We start from the raw sequence: 25,336 nt of genomic DNA, 5'->3' as shown, positions 1-25,336 counted from the left end.
TTTTGCCTTGTTTTGTTTTTGACTGGTGTTTGGTTCAATAGGTTCCTCTGCCTGGTTTTGCCGTTCTTGCTCTGAAAACTCTCAACGTGGAAACGTGGAGTTTGGTCTTACTGGAAGTTGATTAGAATTTTGTGCGGGTTCCGGTGTTTGAAATCCAGTGTTGAGTGTTCACTGTGGTTCTAAGAGAATGGGATTCTCCTCCCCGCTCTGGGAGCCTCAAACTGCCAGAGAGATCAGGTGAACAGATTGGATAAGCTAATGAGAGCCAGGGCTAGTGACTGAAACCTGGACCCCTTCTCTCCGGTTTCCAGTGGATGTCTGAAGGTAGAAGGGAGGAGATCCAGTGTATGGACTGCTTCTCTGATGGCCAAGGGAAGCACCAGAGCAGGACCCTTGAGGGGCTCCTCAGCCATACTGCGGAGTGCTCTTGCTAAAGCTTTTAAAGCCTGAAAAACAGGTATAGACTTAAGAGGGTTCTGCAGCGTTGGTAAGAAACCAGAGAAACTGTTGATCTTTTGTTGTCAGATAATTGGGAAATTCAGGTTTAAAAGTTCTACAACTTCAATCCCACTTGGACAGGATTCTCCAGGCCTTACTATTTGTGGCTGCCTTTCGAGAAAGGTGTTCCTGGCTGAAAAACAGCTCTTATGAACTACCCAGGGATGCAAAGCTTTGAAAAGAAGGAACATTTGGGATTTGGAGAACACACAAGGAATGTTTTATATAGCATTAACCTCTCGCATCTTATGACTTCTATCTCCCACAAAAGCAGTGCTTCCCCTACCCTGTGAGCTTTCTTCTCCAGAACCTTCCCCTTCCTTAACTGAGTTTATTTGCCCGCCATAGAGCGTTCTCCATTTCTCTTGAGGAGCTATGTACCCTCCGCTTCCTTCCAGTGTCCACATCTCCATCCTGCTCCCCTCACCTTATTCCCTATAGTCTTCAGAATCCTTTATCCCTGTGAGGCTTGTTCTAGAGCAATCTTTGGACAAGTCAGTCCTCTCTCTCTCCTTTTCTTCCTGCCTGATCTCTAAAACACTTGAGCTTCTCTGCCATACATTTTACATATTATCTGCCTCAGCAAAGTTTAAGGACTTGGTGTATGTAAATGTAGCATCACATTGTGACTGTGGGGGACAGTGTCTCAGCACCTGAGGTGCCAACCGGGTCAACCATCCAGTGACAGAAATGTAGTATAGCACGTCTACTCAGAAACCACTCTTGCTGCCCCAATGTATGCCCATCACACTGAAAAATATGGGTGGTATTTCTGGTTAGCTACAATTACCAAGAAATGGAGGCCAGACCTGGGTGGAGGAGGTGGGCTGTGGCCTTAGAAAAGAAAGTTTTTGAAGTGAGAGATCAATAAAGAGACTGCAGTATGGAATCTTAATTTTTCTCACCAACACAATTCTAGGTCACTGGCTGCCATCTTGAATTCCCTTCTCTCACCTCATGAAGCTTTAAAAATTCCAATCTGCAACTTTATGTACAGCCACAAGGAGGTATCCTTCTTTTTTAACAAAGGGAATCCAAGATGGTCAAAAAGTCCTAATGATTGAGTATATAATTCATCTCTTTGCTAAACTAGGTGCTTCCTCTCAGATTTCTATGTGTTTTTCAAGTGAGTATTATCAGAGAAGATAGCATCACTGGGTGTCTTCATAGTTAGCATCCAGCCCCACCTGCACCTTCTCCAACCAAACCAGGCCTTCAGAGTCACACTTTCGTCAACAGTGTACTATGCTGCATGATTAATAAACTCACTTCCCATTGGTGCATATTACTCAATCCAACCTGGTTCAACCACTGGGTTACTTGGCAATATGGCAGCCCGCCTGGCTGGCACCAGTCTTGTGTGGTGTAATCTCTGATTCACACTTTGCAGCTAGATAAGGCTGTCCCAGATAGCATCACACCAGCTACTCAACCTGCCTGAGTTTTGTAAATATGGGGAGAGGAGACACAACCCGAAAACTTAGGGATGAAGTGAGGACAAGGTAGAGAAGAGGCCTGGATGGGTCTATCATGAGAAGGAATCAACGGAGGCTATGCAAAGAAGAGGCTGGAAGCACAGTCAGGCATCAAATGTGGAAGAGGTAGAGGCATAGGCCCTTCCAAGCAACCCTTAAGGTGTTCAGGGGACAAATGAAAGGATGCATTGTATACACACACACATAAACACACGTTCCTCAGAAGTGGCATACTGAGGGTGACGACTCTGCAAAATTGTACTCAGTGAACTTGGGTTGGGTACAAATGAGGAGATACTTTGTGAGAACTGGGGGCAAGGAGTGGTATGTTTTTATACGGTGGTGGTGGTGGTGGTGGTGAGTGGGTAAGTGTTTGTGTATTATTCACAAGTGTATAAAAAGAAATAGCAAGGTGTATTCTGGTGAATGAATCGCCAGTCTCCACTGATCCCCTTTTGCCAGTCCAGAATTTGACTGCCATAGATGAGGGGTTTGTGAGCTGCCTTTTCCTGGCCTTAATTGGCTCCCCTAGTGTCCTGGAATAATAAGCCTGGGGAAAGTAGGAGGCCTCTGTGTGTCCCAAAGACTAGAAATCATAGTGGCAAAATCTTAACAACTAGGGGGAAAAGACTTTCTAAAAGGTGCCATGGGGTTTTTTTTTAAATAGGCTGTAATCCTGAATCTATCCCAAGTAGTTCTTTTCAGAAAACCCATTCTTTGTGCAGAGAGGAATGAGGTCTCCAGAGGAAGAGGAAAGATCTGAGTGAATCTCAGAGCCCCTTGGTCACACCAATCCCTGGGACAGCCCTGAGGACACAATCACTCCCCTATCAGTCATCTACAGAAGCCAAGAACATGTCTGGCCTCGTCAGCTTCTCCCAGCATCCCAGCTCTTGAAACATCACCAGTCAAAAGAGTGGTGAAGGTTCCCACCTGCTCCATCTCTAATATTTTCAATGATTCGTTATTTTCACAGCCCTCTGCAAGAGCAGATGTGGGCCAGAATTAGGGGCCAAAGTCTCGGACATGTCTATACCCAGGCAGGAAGGGACCAAGCCTGACTCTCCTGTCTGGGATCCCTGGTTCCCCATCCTCATCATGGCTGCTTCATCTGGGATCTGAAATTGGGGCAGTCCCTGCCACTGCCCCTGCTGGCCACCAGGGGCACAGTGCTCCTGTGTCCACTGACCCTGGCATGGAAATACCATTTCTTCCCTTCTGGCAAACACACAGATGGCTAGAAGAAAGATTTCTGAGCCATCTGACTAAGGAGCTAATGCAAACAGAATGTGGCCACAAAGCTGCATAAAAAGAATGAGAGAATACAAGGTTCTAGATGGTGCTGGCTGCTCAACAAAAACGTTCTAACTTCTAGCTTGTGTGGGAATTGGACCGCCATATGTTTTCTTTAATGTCGCCTGACCTGCTTCTTGGCCTTGTCTCCAGGGGGCACCCAGCACATTCTCTCAGGGCCAGGACATGGGGCTTCCCTGGTTTACTGAGATCCTGCTCTACTCTTAAGGTCCCTGGATGAAGGACAAAGAAGGAACTCTCTAGGCCTCAGAATGCCTTTCCTGGACCTCAGGCATCCTACCCTGCTCCCACAATCACCCCACTCCTGGGGCCCTCCGGTCCTAACATTGCTTCAGTGTGATGCTCTGGGCCCTGCTTATTCTGCATGAAGCATAATCACGAGTCCTTTGGGCTGCCTCTCCCCATGAGGACTGCCTAGGGCCTGCAACCATCTGTATCTGGGGCCTTCATAGTGGCATCGTAACCCAATCTGAAACAGGCTACTCTTTTCTGACCCAGCCAAGAGCAGACTTGAGTTCCCTTTTTGGTTACCACTGGCTCCCTAGTTGTCGTCTCAGGAAGGCCTCCACCTCTCAGCTCCCTGGAGGCAAAGAGATGTCTGAGCCCCCCTGAGGCTGGGGACACCCCAGCCCTCCAGAGGGGAAGTTACCCTTGTCTGTGAACCTATATTCACTGGGGTGGCACACCCCAGGGGGCAGCCACCCACCCAGAATGCATCAGGTTCCTGTCTCCACCAAAGGGAGAGAGCTTAGTGACCAGAACAGAGCTGGCCTCCAGGCACATTGGCTTCTCAACAACCGGCTTCCAGAGCTCTGGCACTTTCTACTCCTTAGCATTTTGCCCCTCCAGGTTGTCTAGGTGCCTAAAGGTCTTCCATTCCTCCTGTTCCCTTCTCCTCATTGCTTAGGAAGTTCAGGTCATTGGAGCAGGAAGGCAGAAAACTTCCAGTGCCTGTGCAACCCCAGGGTACCAAGGAAAGCCTTCTTGGGGCACTTATTACTTACACAGGTCTTTATCCAGAAAATTGAGGAGCAGTTTGATAACCCAGCAGCTATTCCAGCTCTTCCCTTGGGGCCCTTAACTTGCTTTGGAATCATTACCTCCATGTTAGATCTGAATTTCAACTATGCCACTTCCTTACACTGTGAATGTCAAGTTTCTTAGTCTCTCTGAACCTCAGTTTCCTCCTGTTTTATTCTTGCTGTTGTGGGGTTTGAATGCGGTAATGTATATGGTGCCTGGTTCATTGTGGGTGCTCCATACGTGTGACTTATCTTCCCTGTCCCTTGCCTCTGTCTCCTTCCCCCCACCTCCAAACATAGATTCAAGAAAAGAGGCTCTATCTTCACCAGGATCAGTGCCCCAGTTCACACACAGCAGAGGAACCTGCAGTCCTCCCCAGCATGCCCAGCTCCAGCCATCCTCTGGACACCTGTATGCTGAAAATGGATCCTCTCCACCCTACCCCACAATCTGTCTAGAGGACATGAGTCCTGTCCCCTCTTGGCCACAGCTGCTGTTCATTGTTGCCATTTCCTGGCCTGGTTCCTGACCCCTTCCCAGGTCTTCTTGTCTCTCTCACTTACATGGGTGGCTGTGACACCTTCCCGATCCAGTATCGTCTGCAAAGTTAATTAATGTGTCATTGGGCGGTTGCTTGCTTCCTGATCCTTATCAAGGATTTAAATAAAATGCAGCAGCAGTCCCAGCTCTTCCTCATCAGTCCATCTCCCTGGATCTGAGTCTTCTTCTTAGTCATCTGTCCTTGACCTCGGCCTTCTGGCTGGTTCTCAGCTTCCAGCCTCAGGGCTGGTGGCGCTGCCCCTGCCCAATCCTAGTTTGGGAGCAGAAATGCCAACCAGGGCTTTAATGGCAACGACGTTCTGTAAGAGAATCATGGACGTCAGGGTCCTTACCTCATCCTGCCCCCTTGGGGGGGTCCCCCTGGATTTGTGGAGTCATAAGGGACCCTAAGAAGCTATTTAGTTCAATGCATTTCTTTTAGGTAAAGAAACGAAGGCCTCCAGAGGTTCTGTGACTTGTCCAAGATCACACATCCAGTAAGGGCAGAGCCAGAACTTCAGATCCAGACTACCCATGGAGAGTCCTGTGGAAAGATGCTGATTGCTTCATTTATTTAGTAAATATTTGTTGAGGGACGTAGCAGAGAACAAAAAATCAAATCCCTCTATTCTCTTAAAGAAGATGTGGTACATATATACAATGGAATACTACTCAGCTGCAAAACAGAACAAAATCGTTCCATTTGCAATGACATGGATGGACCTTGAGGGAATTATGTTAAGTGAAATAAGCCAGCTAGAGAAGGATAATCTGTGTATGACTCCACTCATATGAGGAATTTAAAAATGTGGACTAAGAGAACAGTTTAGTGGCTACCAGGGGAAAGGTGGGGTGGGGGGTGGGCACAAAGGGTGAAGTGGTGCACCTACAACATGAACGACAAACATTAATGTACAACTGAAATTTCGCAAGATTGTAACCTATCATTAACTCAATAAAAAAAAAAAAATCCCTCCATTCTCAAAGCTTCAGTTCTCCAGGGCAGAGACAGATAAAAAACAAACAAGTAAATACATACTCTGTCAGATTGTGATATGTGTTATACAGAAAAATACAGCAGAGTAAGAATGGGGAGTTCTGGGATGGGGGTTACAATTACATATAGGGTGGTACGGGACAGCCTCATGGGGAAGGGGCTTTTGTGCACAGATGCAGGAAGTGCTGGAGCTGGCCACGTGGATATCTGGGCAAGAGTGCTCCAGGCAGAGGGGACAGTGAGTGTAAACGTCCTGATGATGGTGTTCTTGGACTATTCAAGGAACCACATAGAGCCAGAGTGGCTGGAAACAAGTCAGGAAGGGAGTCAGCCATAGGAAGAAGTCAGAGGGGCAGTGCGGGACAAGGTCGTGGAGAAAGCAAATGCTCTCTGCAGGCTGCTGGTCTGGGAGAGGCCCCGTTGCCAAGGGGAGAGCCATGACCTATGCCTGGGCTGCCCAGCCACGGGACAGGTGCCCCCGCCCTCTGCCCAAGCTGCCTCTCCTTTCAGCCCTTAAAGCCCCCTTGCTCCACTAAGCTTCCTAATCCCTCCAATTGCAGTCTTCTTGGCCTTTCTTTCATGTCCTCTCAGAGGCCACTGATGTTGCCTAAACTCCAGTTTGGTCAAGGAGAGAAGAACTACCTCCTTCAAGAACCGCGGCCTCAGACCCCTTGCTCTTCCTGTTGATGTTCCCCTAGACGCCAAGTTCCAAACAAGATGGACGACTCTTCCTGCTGCCCAACGTTAGAGTGCGCATCTCCCTTGGCCTCATCTCTCAGAAATCACTCCTGCAGAGCCAGCTCCTTCCTTTGTCTGTGGCTAGACTGGCCATGTTTCTTGCCTTGGCAAAGAGCTGGTGGATGGCCAGCTTCCTCCAATATGGTCACATTCTCACCCCTACCCTGAGCCCTGAACATGCAAGACGGGACATTCCTAAAATCACTTGATCCACAATACTCCTTGCCACAGGTTCTATTTCCCTGGATTGTTACAAATCTTAGTTTTAGTCATTTCTATAGAGTTGTCTAAGAAGAAAAATTTCCTCCCCTTGCCTTTTTTTGGTCTTCCACTTCATGTCTTTCCAAAAGCCCCCCTTAGTTTCTGTCTTTCCCTGGAAGCTTGGCATCATCCAGAGATACTTTGCATTTCATTCATTCATCCATTAATTTAGCAAAACTGCATTAACCCAGGTACGGTGCCTGTCCCTGGGGTGGCAGGGGAGTGACAGGCAGTACAAAGATGACCATGAACAGGACATAGTCTCTGCCCTCAGGGATCTCCCATTTGGTCAAGGGAGAAGCAGACACATAAATAGATGATTTCAATACATGGGGCCTGGTGTCATGTAATGGTGGTCCCTAATAAACTCCCCTACATCAGAGTCTAGGGGAAGGCGGGGGAAGCAGGAACAGGGGTGAGGAAAACTTCCTGGAGGATCTCAGAAACTCCTCTCCTAGGTCCCACAATAATAACAAAACCACTAAGTACTGAGAACTTCCTACATGCCAAGTGCCGTGCTAAGAATTATCCCATTGGATTCTAGGTAGAGTGAATCTACCCCAGGATGCTCACCTGGTGGCCTGAGTGGCTGCTCACCCTCTTGTCCTTTTCCCTGAGGAGGAAGGGAAAATCCCAGTGGCCCATGGGTCCTGGGAAACAACATAGCAACTTGGCAACTCTTGAGCGTGCCCAGCTGCCTTGGTGGAGGTTGTCCAATCCAAATGACACTTCCCTGTGTTACATTCTGGTTGCTTCTTCTTGCTTCAAGGCGAACTTTTCCAGGGCTGCAGGAGGGGTTAAGATAGGGGCTCCATCTTCTGATTCTCCTTGGCCTGTGTAGAGCATCCCTTTGGCTGACCTCCTTGCCTGGTTGTCAGCCCAGGACCTGAGATAGTGAGCTGGGAGGAAAGGCAACCCCACATCCTCTTCTCTTGGGCACTTAGAGTTATGCTCCCACAATTCCAAGCATGGACAAACCTCTGCCTTCCCCCTTCTCAGCCTACCCACCTGTTTCTCCTTTGCTGCTGGTTGAAGAGCTCAGGCCTCTCAGCCAAAAGACTGAGCTGTGGCTTCAGTCCCAGCATTGCCTTTCTGTGTGTTGGACTGTAAGTCAATCTCATAACTTGGTTGAGCCTCTGTTCTCCCATCTGTACAAGGGGGTTAATGCCCCTACTCCACAGGGCTGTTGAGAGGCTCCACTGCGATGTAAAATTATGGAAAAGAGCTCTCCTGTCCCAGAATTCTGAAGAAGACTGTCGGGGGACATTTTTCTCCTTCTGCAGGTAGATATTCTAGGGAGATGTTCTAGGCAGAGCTAGGAGTCGGGTCTGAACTCTTCTTACTAGGTCAGCTGAGAAAACCGCACAGGATCCAGCTGGCTCAGAGGTGAGGAGCCCAGGAAGGATCCCTCCTTCTCTGTCAGAAACTGTTCCTTCTGGGTCTTATGGCGCTGGAACCTGCATCTGATGAGAATATATGCTGTCAAACAGCTATATACCTTTGGGCTCCACTGCATCACGAGTTAGGAGGCCCGGCATCTGGTCTTGACTCGACAGTAGGACAAAGCTGCAGGACATTGCAAAGTCACAGCTTTCCTCTGGGTCTTAAAGTCCCAGTCAGAAAAGTGAGTGCTGCTAGTGGTGGATCCATACAGCACCTCCAGCTCTGATGTGCAGAGGTTCCAGGACCTTCCCTCTGTGCACACAAGACCCACATTTCCACCACAGCTGGGGGGATTGAGCCAGGGCCCAGCAGGGGCAGGAAGAGGGAGAGGCCTCTGCTCTTGACCGCCTGGGCCCAAACTTAAAGATCCCACTTCCTGCTGCTCAGAAGCGCCAGCCTCTCTCAATCCCCATTGGCTCCCTGGGTCCTCTGTTCCCTCTCTCTAGTTCCTTCTGGCCCGAGTCCATGGGGAGAATGGTCTGTGGCTGCATTTGTTTCTTGGAATGTGTTTTTCAGTGCTTTGTCTCATATTTGCCTGAAAACTGTGTAGAAACTGACATTTAGTGAGGTCCCCTGGTTTGGGATCCCATTCAACCCAGAGGCTCTCAGCAGTGGCCTGATATCACTGATGGATCAGCCTCATGAGCATGGACTAGAAGGCCCCCAAAGGTGGCTAGCTCCTGGATGGAGCCACTGCCCTGGTGAGGGAGCAGCAGGGGCTTGAAAGCCTCAGAAGCTCTGCCTTTGGGTCTCTACCCCAAGATTCCTCCTGTTGGGAGTCTTCTGTTTTTGGATTTTAGCCCCAAACCCACCACGTGAGACTCTGGCTCTCCTACCAGGGCCTCATCTCAGGAAAGGCCTCTCAGGAGGTCCTGGAACCTCATTCTTCTGCCCATCCCCAAGCCTGAGTGTGCTCCTCCCAAACAGGCTGCCTGGAACCAGCAGCCCCTCCCTGCCGGCAAGCCCTCTCTCTCTTATCTTGAACATCACCCTTATCCCATCCCTCACCCCACTTCAGCATCTTCTGGGTTACCCAACCACCCCTAGGTCAAGCCTGTGTTGGACGAGTTGAGTCATCACCTCCGTCTCCTCCCCAACCTTCCCAGGACCCAGGGCTTGGTCTGGTTTAGCAGGCTGGGAGGGAGGGCTCCATCCCTTCCATGTAAGTAGCCTCCAAGGCCCCATGGCCTCCCAGGACCAGGATTTTCCTGGTACTCAGCCAAACTTTGTCTTCCCTGGAACACTACCTGGTGGGCCCTCCTATGTCCTCAGCACTATAGACTCCCATCACCAGTTAGATCACCCAGCAGATCCCCTGAGTCTGCTCACTGCCCATCTCTCCACCCAGCCCCTCCTCTGACTAGTCATGGAACCTTGGACACAGCAACTAACCTCTCTGGGCCTCAGATGACACATCTGTGAAATGAGGGTAATAATACTTCTTCTGCCTCAGGCAGGACCCTGGGCCAGCTGATTTCCCAAGGTCCTCTTCCCGTCTTCTTAGGTCTGCTCATTCTCAGGTCTCTATCTCCCTTACTCTTAGGATACCTCCTCGGCAACCACCTGGGATTCTTAGTTCACTGCATCCCTATTCTCCTGCACCAGCTCTCTCCTTGGCTCCCACCTCTCTCCCATCCATCCTCCCACCCTCAGGTCTGTGCAGGCTTTCCTCTAGGAGTCTCCAAACAAGGCCAAGGAAATCCTTGCGAAAAGCCCTCCAGACAAACCCCCAGTGGTTCAGGTCTCCACGTCCCTCCGCACTCCCCCCACGCTGTCTAGGGAAACCCAGAGGTTCGAGAGCAAAGCCCAGTGTCCCTCTGGGGACAAGAAGGCAGGCTCTGTCCCCTGTTCACATCGCATTCTGGAGCTGGCGGGGCCCTCGGCAGTCCCTTCCGTGTGCAGCCCAGGTTGCACGGCTCCCATCTTTGTGCGCATCCTGCACACACATGCACGCAGCAGCCCTACTCAATTCTGCCACAAGCACAGTCTCTCCTGCTTTCCCTCCCCCTCTCTATTTCTCTTTCTGCGCTGTGCTCCTAGAACACACCCTCCCAGCCCACCAATCCTACACATGCCACTGCACTTTACAAGCATCAGCTCCAGAATTTCCCAGTTCTCCACTTGCTCCTCCACCTCATCCCTCCAACTCCTCCACCCCCAAAGGGTGGGCCCTGTCTGTCCACAAGACAAAGATGCTTCAGCTTCTCCCAGCCTGCCTTTGCAGGAAGGGTCTTTGCTGGCTCTTCCATAAGCGCCTCACCTCCCCTTCCCTATGAGGAAAAACAGCCCCAGGCCCCCACCAGCCCAGGCAGCCTCCCAGCAGCTGGTGAGAAGACAAGAAGAAGGAAGAACTGTAGGTTCTTTTCCACAAGACTCCTGGATTTTGTACCAAAATGCAGGGTGTGCTCCTGTTTGCATTTTTTTTTTTTTGTTTCCTTTCTGAAAATAACCATGAAACTATCATTTCCTCCCACTGCCTTTTCCCTATCTCATTTGGATTAGCAGAGTTGCTGGAGAGGTGGTTTGGAGCCACTGATGGCCTCCTTCTCTGGCCGGGTCCGGAGAACTCACCGGTGGTTTTCAAGCAGGTGCTGCCAGATGGGTGCTGGGTCCCATAGGGCGGAGGGAAGGAGCACAGACACTGGGCACAGTGGGTCCCTGCAGCCCACTCAATCCAAGGCTTCTGGGAAACCAGGTTTCTGCCTGGCCTTGTCCCCAAGTTGGGAAATATTGGGAACAACCCTGCCCTGGTTTTCCCTCAGCTGTATCTTCTGGGCGTGAGGGAGAGACCGGCAGCTCAGCCCCCTCCCTTGGCTGACAAGAGGGGAAGCTGCAATGGATGAAGTCTCTCAAAGTGAGATGAGGGAATCAACACAGAGGCGTCTATACTTATACCAGAAGGAAAATTGAGTGCAGGCTAGGGGTATATTTCTCTTTTTCCATTTTGTTTTCCATTTCCAATACCTCTTCCCATTCAGCCATTCTGGGCACCCGTGCTGCTGCACCAGGAAGCAAGCCTCTAGAGACACCAGATCCAGGGTTGAGGGTAGTGGGTCAGAGAGGCCCCCAAAGGAACCTGCTGCTCACTCACCCGAGTGCCTTTGGGGTCCAGCCCACTGAACTCCAAGACTTGCTTGAGAAACTGGATTCGCCCCGCCTCCCCTGGCCCTCACTGTAGAGGTGCTGGCCCTGCAGGTCTCAAGCCCCCTCTGATGCCTCAGAGAGGTCCAGAGACAATGCACTCTGGCAGAGAGGACAGTATAGAAATGGAGGGTGAGAAGCCAGGCCTCCTTCCCCTGACAGTCCTGTGCAAGGCACCCCATCCCAAAGGCCACAACCACAGGACTCGAGCCTCTGAAGCTTGCAGCTGCATGGCTTTGGTGCGATTGAAGACCACCCTGGGGGAGGATGCCTGGGGCCCAGGAAGTTGCAGTCCCCTACAAGGTGAGGATGGCTGAGGCTGGAAGAGGGCTCAGTCCTAGACGGTGCCAGGACGTTGGCCTGGCCCTCCAGGGCAGGGGCTTTGCGCCCCGAGCACCCTCCTCACCCGTGCTTAGCCTCTCTTCCCCTCACTGTGTCTTCCTAGGGGATTCTTTCCTGATCAGTCCAGAGGTACAGCGGGCCAGGGCTGGAGGGAGACAGCTGGCCTGGCCTCAGTGGTACCACTGGCTCCTCCTACGCAGCAGTGAGACCCTGTCTACCTGCCCCCTCATGCTGGGTACCACCTTGTCACTATGACCAGATTTACCCTCAGAAAGGCTGGAGTAGTGGTGTCTGCCCCATCCAGTTTCTCTGGGTCAGCCTGCTACAGTGGGGGCCTTATTCCTCTCTTTGAGGGTCCTCGACTGCCCAAAAGGCAGAAGCCTTGACGTGAACTCCTCCCCTACCCTCACAGTCCTTCCAAACACATCCACCGCACGCAACCCCTCAATCCTGCCCCTTCCTCCCCAACAGGACCCTGCTCCTCCCCCACTCCCTGTTACAGGCTGAGCTGCCGGGCTATTTGGGGCTTTGGCCAGCCCTGCAGTGTAATCAGTGCCCAGGGATAATTGCCACCTGCCCCACCGGTGTCTGGGGGCTGTCTCGGCCACAGCAGCAGGGGGCGGACACTGGGCAGCCAGGACTGGAGCAAGGTCAGGCTAGGGCCGTCCTCCTACTCCCTAGATCTGCTTTTCACCAAGCGTGGGACCTGTAAGGATTCCCTAGGAAAGCCATGCTCTCCTGGGGGCTGTGCCCACCTGGGACACCCTGTGGCTTCAGCTGGGAATGGATGGCTATCCCAACCAGGAGACAAAAGCTCTGAGGCCACTCTATCACCCACAATCAGCTCAAAGCCTGCCCTCCCCTCCCCCCCCCTCTAGTCTCAGTGGGTACCCCTCCTGGCTGTAAGCTGACCTCTGGGCGGGGCCATGGCTGGAGCATGGGCTTTGCAGCTACAGGGACTTCAGTTTGACCTTCATCACAGGCTTTCCTGTGGCCAAGCCCACCAAGCCTCATTGCCCTCCTTCCGGAGGCGGCAAGGGCTAATGAGAAGACATGCGACAGTGAGTCTTCCATAAATGCTAGCTTCCTCCCCTTTTGCCACTTTCTTTTCTACTCTAAGGCAGTTTAGATAGCCTGGGTTTAAATGCCTGTCATTCTCAGTTGGCCAACTCTATGACCTTGGGCAATTGGTTCAGCCTCCGTTCTTCATCTATAAAAAGGAGATACTCAGAGAAGCTACCTCAAGTTACTGTGAAGAATACATCATCTACTACATGTAAAATGCTTAGCCCAGTGCCAATAAGACTGGACAGTGGTGGTTATTATTATGGGGAACGGCAAAGGGCAGAGAATGGGGATGGGGAGCATCCAGAGGCCAAATGTAAGCCGCTCAGGAGAGCAAAGCATGAAGAGGCACGCTGGGGCTGATGGGACAAACCACGCAGTGACTCCAGTGCTAAACATCCTCTATGCAGCTATGGCCCTGGGGGCTGATGGTGACTTCTCCCAGGCTGCCTCCTTCTTTCAACCCCATTTGCTCTAAGGTGGTGCCATACAAGCTTTTCAAGGTGAGAGAATATCAGGCACCTGTGGATATCTTATTTTTAAAAGAGAATCAGCAACAGCAAAATCAAGATGAAGTACTTTGCTCTTGGGAGATGTAGAAATTAAATTGTTTTTCTTTATTTTTATAGTCCAAAGATTATTAGTCCTAATCCTTGGAATTCTCCCCACAGATATCCATGAATAACCTACTATTTGAAGGGCCACTCAGATAAATGTCTTCTTCCCAGGGTGAAGCAACCTTGTGAGGGGAATGGGCTGCAGGGCTGGATGGAAAGAACAGGATCTACAGGGTTGGCCTGTCCCTGACGCAGCCCAGCTCCATCCCTCCCTGCCCAGTGCCTTCCCCAACAAGGCGCAGAGCGCCCATCTCTGGCACTCTGGCCAACGGGCTAGACCGGGAGAGCTCCACCAGCACCAGGGCAGGAGCAAAGATGGCCAGTTTGGTTAGGAAGGTGAGCCCAAAGTACCAGAGATTGCCGTCTTGGGGTTGGAGAGGAAGGGAGAATGCAGAAGTGTGGGACACAGAAAGCGGGCACCCTCCCCACCTGCAGGAACTTCTAAACTCCAGTCTGAGCCCTGAAGGCCCCAGCCCAAGGTGGCAGTTCTCAGTCCCACCATGGACTGGGCACCAGCCCCACATCACAGCCATCATGGGCTCCATGCTCTCCCTCATCCTTTTCAGCCACCAATGCCCCACCTCAGACACTGCATCTTCAGTGACTTCTTCTGACTCCCCTCTCCTGGGTATACCCAGGACCAGCCTGGAGGTACAGGCCAACTGGAACTCAGAGCCCGGGAGCAGCAGGCTCAGTGCTCCTCCTGCCAGTTCTCCTTCCAGTGGGCACCTACTACTGTGGGGGGCTGCCAGTCCTCCGTCCTTGACGGAGCAGTCCTTGAACTGATGCCTGGGGCACATGCCATCCAGGGGGTCTGTTTCCCCTCCTGAGTGCGCTCTCTCCCACTGCATCTCCTCCCTGGCTCCTGTGAGCTAATCGGGGAGAAGGAGGGGGAGGAGGGGGATGCTGCTGCCTTCCCCGTTATCTGCAGCAATCCGCACAGTGACTAATGCTCCCAGTTGGTAAAAAGGCAGTGTAATCAAAACACTTTTTTTTTAGTCCTTAAAGTTAGTCATTCTCCCAGAGTGGAGGGAAAAAAAAAGCCCACAGCAGGCACCATGAAATGCAAGCTGAGAGGCTCTCGCTGCGGATGGAACTAAAGCATTGGCCATGGCAGCTCCCTGTGGGTCTGAGGCTCAGGCCCCCTCCCCCAGACCCTTGGCTAGCCTCCCTCCACACCCTCAGTTGTTCTTACTTTCCTCGACATCTGGGCTGTCTCATCCCAGAAGGACTTCCACGCCAAGTCAGAATTTGCCCTTTTCTCTCACCCTGCCAAGTGCTGCCACCTGCTGGTCCTGAGGTCTCCAAACTAGAGGAAGCATATAAAAGCTCCCAGGATGAGGCTGAGCCTGGATCCTTGTGCCATGGCTGCCCTCCACCCCAACCGAGCCACTCAGTGCTTTTGCTTCTCCTGGCTCCTTTTCTGCTGGCTTCTGACCCCACTTTGCCTTGACAGATCCATGATTGTCAGGAGCCTCAGGAATCATCAGCGAGAGGTTGTATGCCGTAGTGGCAAAAAGCATAAGAGTCAGAGCTAGGTTGCCCAGGTTGGAATCTCCATTTCCCCACTTACTGGCTGTGCTTCTGCTCCTCTGTGTTGTTAATAATAATAGTACCTACCTCACAGGGTTGTTGTAAAGATTAAACATGAACTGCTTAGAACAGTGCCTGGCACATCGTGAGTGCTCAATTACTAACTCATAATAAAAATAATAACAACAACAAAATAACGAAATGGAATGTGTACCATTACATCATCCTTACTTGTCCAAGGCAGACATTGTTAATCAATCACAGAACTTCTCCACCAACAGCAGATTCCCCAGAATCCTCAACACTGCACTCTAGGCAGCTAGTATCCAGCAGTAGAGTTGGCACATGGGATCTAACCTAGACTCTTTATATTACAGTCAAGGAATATGAGGCCCTGAGGAGGGAAGAGACTCCCTCAAGCTACTTGAAGGCAGAGCCAGGGTCCAAACAGCTATTCCTGGCCCTGACTGCTGCTTGCCAGCCCAACTTCTAATTTGCCACTTCACCCTGACCTTTGATCCATCCAGTGGCTTCCCACCGCTGGAAAGTCTAACTCTAACATCTCCATCTTCTCCCACCTGTGCTCCTCTCCCATGTCCTTGGCCCACGGCTGTCTTGGGAACTCTGTTGTTCTGAGGCATCTTGCTGAGCAAGTGCAGAGCAGGGAGAAGCTGGAAGTGAAACCAAGTAGAAACCTGAGGGTCTGGGTCTTAATTTATGCTGCAGGAGCCTCCCTGAGACACAAAGGCCTTCACAGCTGCAAGGGAGCTCAGCCCATCGATTTGGCCCCTTCACATTCAGTCCCTTCAGTCTCGGCCCTTAAGCTCTAATGAAGCCCCTAATGGCCCAAGTCTAGTTCTGGAATCCTTACTCTAATATGCTTAGAGGCTGGCATGGTGAAAGAATCAGAGGGTCAGCCCGAGACCTCTCTGTGAGGAAGGCTGGGAGAGGGCATCCATAACAAGCTCAGAGATGAGGAGCATGGGGACGACCTGCTTACCAATTTCTGAGTAAAAAGCTCCAAGGAGCTGTCAGGGGCGGAGCTGATTCCTTAGCTGCTTTCTCTCTGGTAAACAGCTTTGTCCCCCAAAGAGATCTCTGCCACCTGAACACTCTTTTAACTTCAGGCTCAGACTTCTGGGGAGGAAACAGTATTCACCAGGCTTGAAACCAGGAGCACCCACCTCTACATGAAGCTCCTCCACTCTCAGCTTCCACTTGGAAACCAAATTTGCTCCTTTTCCATCCCTCCCCTGAAAGGGCAGGAGCAACCATATTGTGATGTCCTTTGGTTCCAAAACAGAGAGACAGCTCCCAACCTTGGTCTGGAGACCCTGCAGCTGAGTTTTCCACACAGTGGGAGGTGTTTGTGCCTCCTCGTGTTCAGCTTGCCAGAGCTCAATGCCACATGACATTACACACTCACAGAGGGAAGCTTGTGGGTCCACAGGACAGCAGGATACCTGACCACGCATCCTCAGCCAAGCATGCCTCAAACTGAGCAAATGAACCACAGGTAAGGAGTCAGAGCAGGCACTTTACAGACAGACTTCTGGGAGGCCAGCACTCTTCCCAGTAACCTCAAAGGTCCTGCTAGCTACGTTAAAGGTTTGGGGTTGGAGGTAAGCATCACAGCCCCAGCAGGGCCTCAGGCTGCATCCCTCCCTCCTGGAAGATTCATATTTAGCTTCATCCTAATACATCACTGATTCCTCAGATCTGCTCACTTCTCTCAGCTTGCCTCTCTGTTCAGGCCCCACTTCATATGCCTCCCTCATTCTCCTATTTCCCAAGGGCCTCTGGTGTCAACCAGACCATTGACTTGGAACCTCAAAATGTTAGAGACTTTGGTGATGTTATCCAACCACTCATCTTCTGGATGAGGGGACCAAAGCCCAGAGAAGGGATGTGACTTGTCTGAGATCACAGTGTCAAAGATGGAACTAGAGCCCAGGACTTCTCCAGACTCTTTGTCCAGAACTCATCATTCTTGCCCTGTAGAACGTGTCTCCTACACACTAGCCCTAAAACAGACTTCCCCTGGGATATGCCAGTTATCTAGGCTAAAACTTTGGGAAATTCTTTAGCACTAGGGGGCAATAACTAGGGGGAATAGAGTGTGGGGAAAGGAGGAAGCAGGTGGGAGAGCCATCCACAGGTGCTAAAAGGCCAGAAGGCTCATAAACACACAGCACCCCGCATCCATCTGTTGTACCCCATGCAAAGCACTAAGGACTCTCCCTCTCCTTGCCCACACTCTCTTGCCCTGGCTGCCCTGCGGTGACTTCTTCTCCTCTTTACTCTTCAGAGCTGCTCTAGTGCTCATCTTGGCCTATTTCCTGAGGAATAACATGGTGATGAAGCTGAGCTGTGTGATGTCCTTGGGAGCTCACCCTCTATTGGAAAACCTCATTGAGTCAAACACTAGACACTCAAGAATGGAAACAGAAAACACAAATGAGAGAGTACCTCCTATGGACAATCCTCTCAGCTCCCCTACTCTTCCTTACCAAGCCCTCCACCCTGCCCTGGGAGGTCAGAACAAATCATACAGGTCTTCTGCTCTAATCCATTGGCTTAGCTACTCTCCCAACAGCCCCTAAAAACACCAGAGTCCCTTTGAAGGACGAGAATTCCTAGAGAGAAGGCCCTTGGTGGACCAGCAGTTACCCCCACAGGCCTGACTGCCTGCTCTTCTCTCTTCTAAGGGAGGGAGATTCTTGGGGGTAAGGAGGCCAACACAGCCCAGAACCCCAGGCAGCTTATGAGGGACTAAGGCCTTGAATTCTGACTTTGGGAGACCTGAAGCAAGTGAGCTGCTTGCCTGGAACTCAGGCCTCTTCTCGGCCAAGATCTGTTTCCCCTGCCTGGACCCTCTCCAGCCCTCATCCAGATTCACCTGGCTAGCCTGATTGGCCTTCAGCACTTGGCATACACATTGACTCCTCCTGGAAGCCTTCACTAAAACCCACGTGCAGCTTAGGGGTCCCTTCCAGGCTGCCACAGCCCTTGTGCTTTCCCATTGTTGATGAAAATAATCCATAACCAATCTATAGATGAAAATTTGGGTGAGTTTATTCTGAGCTTAAATTTTAGGATTATAACCCGGGAGAGTCTTTCCACAAAGGAACAGAGCACTCCAAAGAAGTGGGGGTACACGGGGTGGTTATATACCCTCAAGGAGGGTGTTTCACATATGATTGAAATGTCCCTCCCACAATAGTCACAAGATTGCCCTGTCGGCACAGCACTTGATGGACACAGCAGGTAGTGGGTCTGCTGTCTTGGTGGGCATAGCAGGAGGCAAGTCTATTGTCTCCAGCTGAGCGGCCACAGGTGAGCGCAGCAATCAGCTTCTAGCCTAAGGAAAGGTGCTTAATCTTTAAGGAGATTTGAACATTGGGAGGGGGAGGGAAGTTGCACCTTTATCTCAAGGGCCTTTGTTCTTGCCATAGGGAATGTCTAAAGCAGATATACAATGCATGCTCAAAGGCCTCGGTCAGGCCCTTTTGGAAAGACAAGGTCAGGCCAAATTAGGTTTACACCAAATGGCTTCCTCCTATATTCCAATATATCCTATTACTTGCCATTTTTATTTGTCACCATCATATATCCTCACTTCGTTGCCTGTTTACTTCTCCCTCCAGGTAAGGAGCTCTGGGAGGGCAGAAGGGAGGGTCCATACTGCTTTTCCATGGTTGTGTCTTCCAGGTTAGCACAGTGCCTGGAACATTTAAGGAGCTTAATGCATATTTATTAAACCAATGAGTAGAAAGAATGAGACCATTCACATCACGTGCGTTCTGCAGACGGGAGCATAGACGCAAGGGAGCCCCCCCTACTCTTTGTCTTCTTTTGTTAAGTAAATCCACGGAACACTCCAATCTGAAAAGCACCTATTCCATTTATAGTCAGCACCCTGTGCTATCTCGAAGGTGGGAAAAGATGGATTTGCTTGTGGGTAATAAGTAACCCATGTACAGATTACAAAATTTAAAACACACAAAAGACCATACAGTGAATGTGAGTCTCCCTCACACCCCTCCCCAGCGGCTCCTTCTCCCATAGACAATTACTGCTCGTGTCTCTGCATTAGAAATCGCTTAACAGAAAGACTGAGGCGACAACCCGGTTAAGCGACACGTGTAGTCAGCAGAAGAGAAGTGTACAACTCAATGTTTAAGACAGAAAACGCCCCTAGGGGTCCCCGCGCCCCGCCACCGGCAGGAGGGCCGCGCGGAGGCCGCGGCAGCAGGGGGTTACCGCGTCGGCCCGCCTCCCAGCCGCAGCTTCCGGGAGGGGGCCGGGGCCCACGTCACTTCCTGGAGACTGGCTGAATCCGGAAGTGATCCCCGAGGACCGAGTTGTGGCTGAGGACTTTGGCGACAAGGCAGGTTCAGGACCATGAGCTGGTGAGTGAGGCCCAGGCGACAGGGGCTGCTGGAGCCCCGGTCCCTCGGGGCGCCCGGCCCTGCGTCCCTCTGAGTCCCTTCGCCCGCGCCTCCCGCCCTGCGCTCACGGACTCGCCGCCCCACAGCAGGGCCCGAGGGCCCCGGCTCGCGGGTCCTTCAAGGGGCCTTCCTCCGGTGCTTCCTCGGAGTCCCCATCTCTCAGCAGGACTCACCGGGAAGTAGGGCAGGGATCCCCTTAGCCTGGGATCCCGCGCCTGACTCGTTTCCTGACTCTGTCTGTTCCAAGGAGCCTGTCCCATCTTCTCCCAGCTGCTTGAAGTGAGGGACTTCCCTGTTCCCTCCTCTGAAATATCCGTTGAGGTGGAGCGTCTTCTTTCTCCCCGTGGGCATCTCTCGCATCTCTCCACCGCTCCCATCAGCCCCAGGGCTGTGGCCCTCACTGGAGTCTGGGCCCCCGTTTACTGATCAAAACCCACTTGCTTTCAGATGACTAGCCTGTGCATTACTTAACACTCTTCAAAAGACAAAATTTGCTTCTCTTTTGGAAGAAGCCCCCACCCACGCTCCCAGAATGGGATTGGACTAGTTTTAATCATTTCCAGCGCCATTACCCATTCACTCGTTTCCCTCTAAAATAGACATAGGCAAGTGTCAACATTATGGGAAAAGAAGAGGCGGTGAGCAAAGAAGCCAGGGCGTCTCAGAGTAGTAGAGTCACAACTCCAGAGCTGGAAGGGTCATTGCTCGGGAACTGTTTGAACTCGGCTGGTAGTAGACGCTTGATAGTGTTTAATGGTTGATTTATTTTGTAAGACTCTGTTTCCCAAAGGACCTTACCTTCAGGCCCAAGGACCTGTATATCCACAACCCCAAACCTCATAGGATCCAACTATAGTGTGTTTCTTTGAATACAGTGACCCCCAGAGATGTATGAGATGAATCAACCCTTTTGGAAACCAAGTTCCGTTAGCTTAGGGAACGTGTTTGCCATTCTGTCCTCAGAGTCTAGCCTGTTTCTTTATTCAAAGTAAGCACACAATAACTAGTTATGAATGAATACAGATAGTAGACTATCCTTTGGGAAGGCTTTTGCAGGCTCACATTTGGCCATCAGTGGAGACGAAGCTCTGGCCACAAGCAGCTAATGTCAGTCAGTGTTAAGAACAACTCTCTAATGTAAAATTTAAGCCATTTCTGTCCCCGCCTCCCCACTGTTTCTTAGACAAAGGTTGATGGACAAATGTCAGACAGTCGGCACCAGCACGTGGAGGGAAGCCCCAAGCAATGCCCTAATAAGCCCCAGCAGGAGCTGCTTCCTTTTCCCTCCACCTTTGCTCCAGGAGGCTGATAGGGAGCTGGAGCCTTAAAAAAACAACTTTCCCATCTTGTTGTAACCTAATTAGTGATGGGCAAAGTGGCAATCCTTCACTTCCCTTTCCTAGAGGAATTACTTCCTTAAAGTGTCAGCCTGGGTCCCTGACCTTGTGATGTAGATATCCTCTCACCTGCTGCGTCTTGAATCTTTGGAGTTCTCTTGCCTAATTTTTCAAGGTAAAAAACAGAAAGTACAGGTGCTTTATATTGCTTAGATTGGTATTTATAATTTTGCGAAATGAATCAATCTTTTCTTCACAAAGCAAGAGAAGAGTAGAGCAGAGACCACTAAAGATAAAGGATTCTCTGGGTGATCCAAGGCACGTTTCCACCTGTCCTGCAGAAAGGTTTCTTTTTTTGTTTTTTGGGTTTTTTCTGAAAAACTAGTAGCCTATTTCCTAAAGTCTGTATAGAGAGAATTGAAATTGATAACAGCTCTCTAGCAAAAGCTGAGATTTTTATCCAGTAGAATTAATTTATCAGTACATGCATGTCTTGGTACCTCCTTGGACTGAGGGTCACAACCAAAAGGATGGCTTTGTCCCAAAGCTGAGATTCCTTTCTCTTCCTCCTTAGAGGGCTTCTACGTCATCTCTTGCGTGGACCGTGACCCTCTCTCCCTGAGAGGGAAACAGCACCGGCGCCTGGGCACACAATTGCACTCAGTTCCTGGCTCAATGGCTGGCAAGGGGACCAGGACTGGGTCCTTCTGATTCACTTCTGGGGTGGTTTTCCGGCTCCCAGAATGAATCCATCCATTCATCTGAGACTGGAATTCTCGGTGGGGGAAGAGACCAGAGTGACGTAGAGCCATCATGGGAGGCTGATGCCCAAGGTCAAGTTCACCAAGCGCTTGGGATATGCCAGCCATCATTGAATAAGGCCTAGAGGCACGCAGCCCATGGTCCCCAGAGGGTAACCGTTGTTCTGGGCTGGGCCATGCTTTCAAAATGTCACAGTGAGAAATGTCCAATATTGATGCCCTTTGTACACCGTGGACTTTGCATGAAGAGTGAGAGGTCTTTGTCCTCTGCTTCCTCTGTGCATGCAGCCCGCCCACACCTTGTTTGTTTACTGAGTACCTGCTGCCTCCGTTCACCATCTCCCCGTCCACTCATCCACCCATCTTCCTCTGTGCATGCAGCCCGCCCACACCTTGTTTGTTTACTGAGTACCTGCTGCCTCCGTTCACCATCTCCCCGTCCACTCATCCACCCATCTTCCTTTCAGCAAGGTGGCCCAGTGGTGGGCCCTGCAGGAAAAAGGCATTCACTGTTCACATTTCAGATCACTGATCCACCTCTTGGTCCCAAGCCAAGTGCTTCGTGCTCTCCTTTCCTCCTCCCTTTCTCTCCCTCTGCCTGTCTTTGTGCCTTTATTATAGTATGGAGGGAGAACTAATTAGAATTAAGAATAGTGACCTTAATCTGACTTAGCTATCGCCAGGGATTGTAGCCTTCCCTGGAACTACACACCTTGGTGATTTTAGGCTTGAATGATGAGGAAAAAGGAGTACTGGAGAAAGTCTTCCTATACCTAGGGATCCAGGAATTTGACTCAGAACAAAGGAAACTAGAATCCGCGCAGATAAGTTTGGCTGGGAGTTAGACTGCTGAGTTCAGGTTCTGGTTCCCTCATTCACAGTGTGGGCTGGTCAAGCATTTAACCTTTCTCTGTCTTATTTTCCCCAACTATAACATGGAATGGATAATCCCAGCTGACACTTTGTCACCCAAGTCTGTTGTGAAAAGAATGGAGACTATCTGGATATGATTTTTTCCAACTCTTCTGGGCTCTTCCACTTCTGTCTGCCCCTTAAGTATTGGTATTCCTCAGGGTCAGTCCTCTTTCTTTCTTTTGCCTCTTCTCTCCTTATATAGCCTCTCCATCAGGATAAAGGCCTAACTCGGGGCCATGAATTATAAGGCCCTTCTGGATCTGGCTGTCCCTCTTTTCTCCCGTGTCCAAGCTTTCCCCGGTCTCTTGTGCCCCTCCTCCTCCGTGTGTGCTGTTTCCTCTGCCTGAAGTGCCCTTTACTCCCACGCCCCCATCCATGAGGCCAGCGTCCACTCGTCCTTCAAGAGTCAGGCAGGAACGTCCCCCGACACCCTGCCAAGCTGAGTTGGGCGCCCCTCCTCTGACCCTCGTCCGCATCTGTACTTGAATTGTTGGTTTACTTGTCAGTTACCCCACTAGTCTATGAGCTGTTGAAAACAGGGACTGTCTCTTGGTCATACTATATCCCTAGCACTGACCCCGGTAACCAGTAAATGTTTATTGAATGTATGAATGAAGACCTTTTCCCATTGACTGACTTGCTTAGCTCAGGAAAAATTTTAAAATAACATGCAAAACCTGTAAGTCATGTCCTGAAAGGAAGAGCCTCTAAGAGTGCTATTGTTAAATCAACTGATGGAAGAAGTGGCTTCCTAGCCTCTCTGAGCCTGTCTCTGATTGTTCTGTCCCCTCTCCTCTCCAACCACCCCCACCCAAACTACTTTGTTCTGTCCTTCCCTGATACTTCTCCAGTCCTTCCAGGCTCACAAACGGGCACCTCTCTCCCATGTAAACTCTGAGAGCAAGACTTACAACCTCTTCATCTCTATGTACACATACTGTCTTGCACATAGTAGGTACCTAGTCCCTAATTGTTAAATGAGATATCAGGAAAGGACGATACACTGCTGGGTCAGACAACCATCCATTCAGTTTCAAACATTTTCTCAGTGGAGTCTCTTTTCCCTCTAATATTACCATTGCTATCTTATATTTGTATAGTGCTTTTAACTTTTCAAATTGCTTTCCCATTCATTACCTGATTTCATCCTCACGTCTTTGAAGTAAGCAGTTCAGGTCTTATTATCTCCCTTTGAGAACTTATTAGAATTCACTCAGGGGGTACTTGGTAGAACTGGAACTAAAACCTGCTTTCCTTGAGTATTCTCTCCACCTGAACAGGAACATTAGAAAAGTGGAAGACAGGGGGCCGGCCCCAGGGCCAAGTGGTTAAGTTCGTGCACTCTGTTTCAGTGGCCCAGGGTTTTAGCGATTCGGATCCTGGGCGTGGACATGGCAGTGCTCATCAAGGCATGCTGAGGCAGCGTCCCACATGCCACAACTAGAAGGACCCACAACTGAAAATACACAACTATGTACTGGGGGGCTTTGGGAGAAAAAGGAAGAATAAAATCTTTAAAAAAAAGAAAAGAGGAAGACCATTTCCAAGCTGATTGGAACTCAAAGGAAGGTACTGTATTTTACTTTGCTAGGATGTGTCGACACTGCCAGGTTGGTAGTGAATTACAGCAAGTTGCTGGGTTTCACACGTGAAGTGTTAGAGGAAGTCCTGTGTCCTGCAGGCCTCCTGCTCTTCTGGGCCATCTCTGCTCCTTCCTGCTCTGGGGACTCCCTGCCTGGGGCAGCCTTACCACTCACTTCTTCTGTGACTTAGGACAGGCCAAGCTCTCCCCAAGCTTTTTCCTCCTCTCTAGAGAGAATGGTAATGCCAGAAAACAGGGACCCCATGAAGCGTCTATGAGAGTCTGTATTCAACAGGCTTTGGACACGAATGTAAAACATCTCACTCTTATTTCAGCTGCTTGTAATGAGAGGAGAAGGGACTTTTCCCAGTTTTTGGAGTAGTTGGAAAGAGGCAGGGTATCTTGAACCCCACAGCTTCTTAGTCCAAGGTACTTTCTTAGGCCTTTGTAGTTAGATAAAGTTATAGCCTTTAGAGTTGGCAATTTAGCTACTAGAGTTGTTTTCCCAAACCCATTATTTTGGTGGCTAATCCATTAAATAGGGCCCAGTATAAGTGGGTTGCACATAGATAATGCTTAATAAATATTTGTTGATTTAATGCTTATTTAACAGTTTTAATGTATAAGGGCCTGTGCTAAGTGTTGGAGAACATTCAAAAGGCTATAGGAATCGATCCATCTTCAGCATATGGAAAGTGCTAGGGATTCGCAGGAATGGCAGCAGGTTGCTAAATGTTGGTGGGGCATCGACAAGAAAGACTTCGACTAGAGGATGTAATTTTAACTGAACCTTGACCTAGCAAGTATGTACTGTTTCAGTGGGGAGTGGGAGAGGGGTCCCAGTTAGAAGAATGGCATGAAAAGGTGGGTGGAGATAGAAGGCATCCAGAGTATTTGGGGTGGACGGTTAGGAGGTGGTGTGGGTTAGTAAGTACTGTTCCAGGGGAGGCCTCGTGGATGAGAGTTGGCACTCTAGTTGGGGCCACGTTGAAAGTGCTTTCAGTGCCATGCTGAAGAATTAAAATTGGGCTTAGGCTTTTGAAAATGGAAGGTTTTTGGGGAAGTGGCATGGCCAAAGCAATGATTTAGTCAGATGGTCTGCAGTGGTCTGCAGTGTAACTCAAAACAGAGAAAGAATGGAGCCGGGGGGCTAACTAGGACCGTGGCTTCCAGAACTGTTTAACCACAACTTGCTGTCGGCAATAGGTTTTTTTTTGTTTTTTTTTTTAAGGATATGGAGTTTTGTTTTGTGTGTGTGTGTGTGAGGAATATCGGCCCTAAGCTAACATCTGTTGCCAATCTT

The 25,336-nt window shown here is 50.3% G+C and overlaps 1 protein-coding gene across 4 annotated transcripts in view; it reads left to right on the top strand.

The window, feature by feature from the left end:
• Positions 1-19,274: 19,274 nt before the first annotated feature.
• BIN3 (bridging integrator 3) overlaps positions 19,275-25,336 on the top strand; it is a 56,505-nt gene continuing 50,443 nt past the window's right edge. For 2 of the 4 annotated variants that reach the window (XM_023636156.2, XM_005607672.4), the window contains exon 1: positions 19,275-19,399. In XM_023636156.2, coding sequence (XP_023491924.1) covers positions 19,392-19,399 — 8 coding nt within the window. In that variant the 5' untranslated portion in view covers positions 19,275-19,391. The remainder of the gene's footprint in view (positions 19,400-25,336) is intronic. The other 2 variants (XM_070261260.1, XM_070261261.1) reach the window with 2 other exon arrangements.

The sequence above is a fragment of the Equus caballus genome, chromosome 2 (genome assembly GCF_041296265.1).
Source record: "Equus caballus isolate H_3958 breed thoroughbred chromosome 2, TB-T2T, whole genome shotgun sequence".
Classification (NCBI taxonomy): domain Eukaryota; kingdom Metazoa; phylum Chordata; class Mammalia; order Perissodactyla; family Equidae; genus Equus; species Equus caballus.
This window is presented reverse-complemented; position numbering and strand designations above follow the sequence as displayed.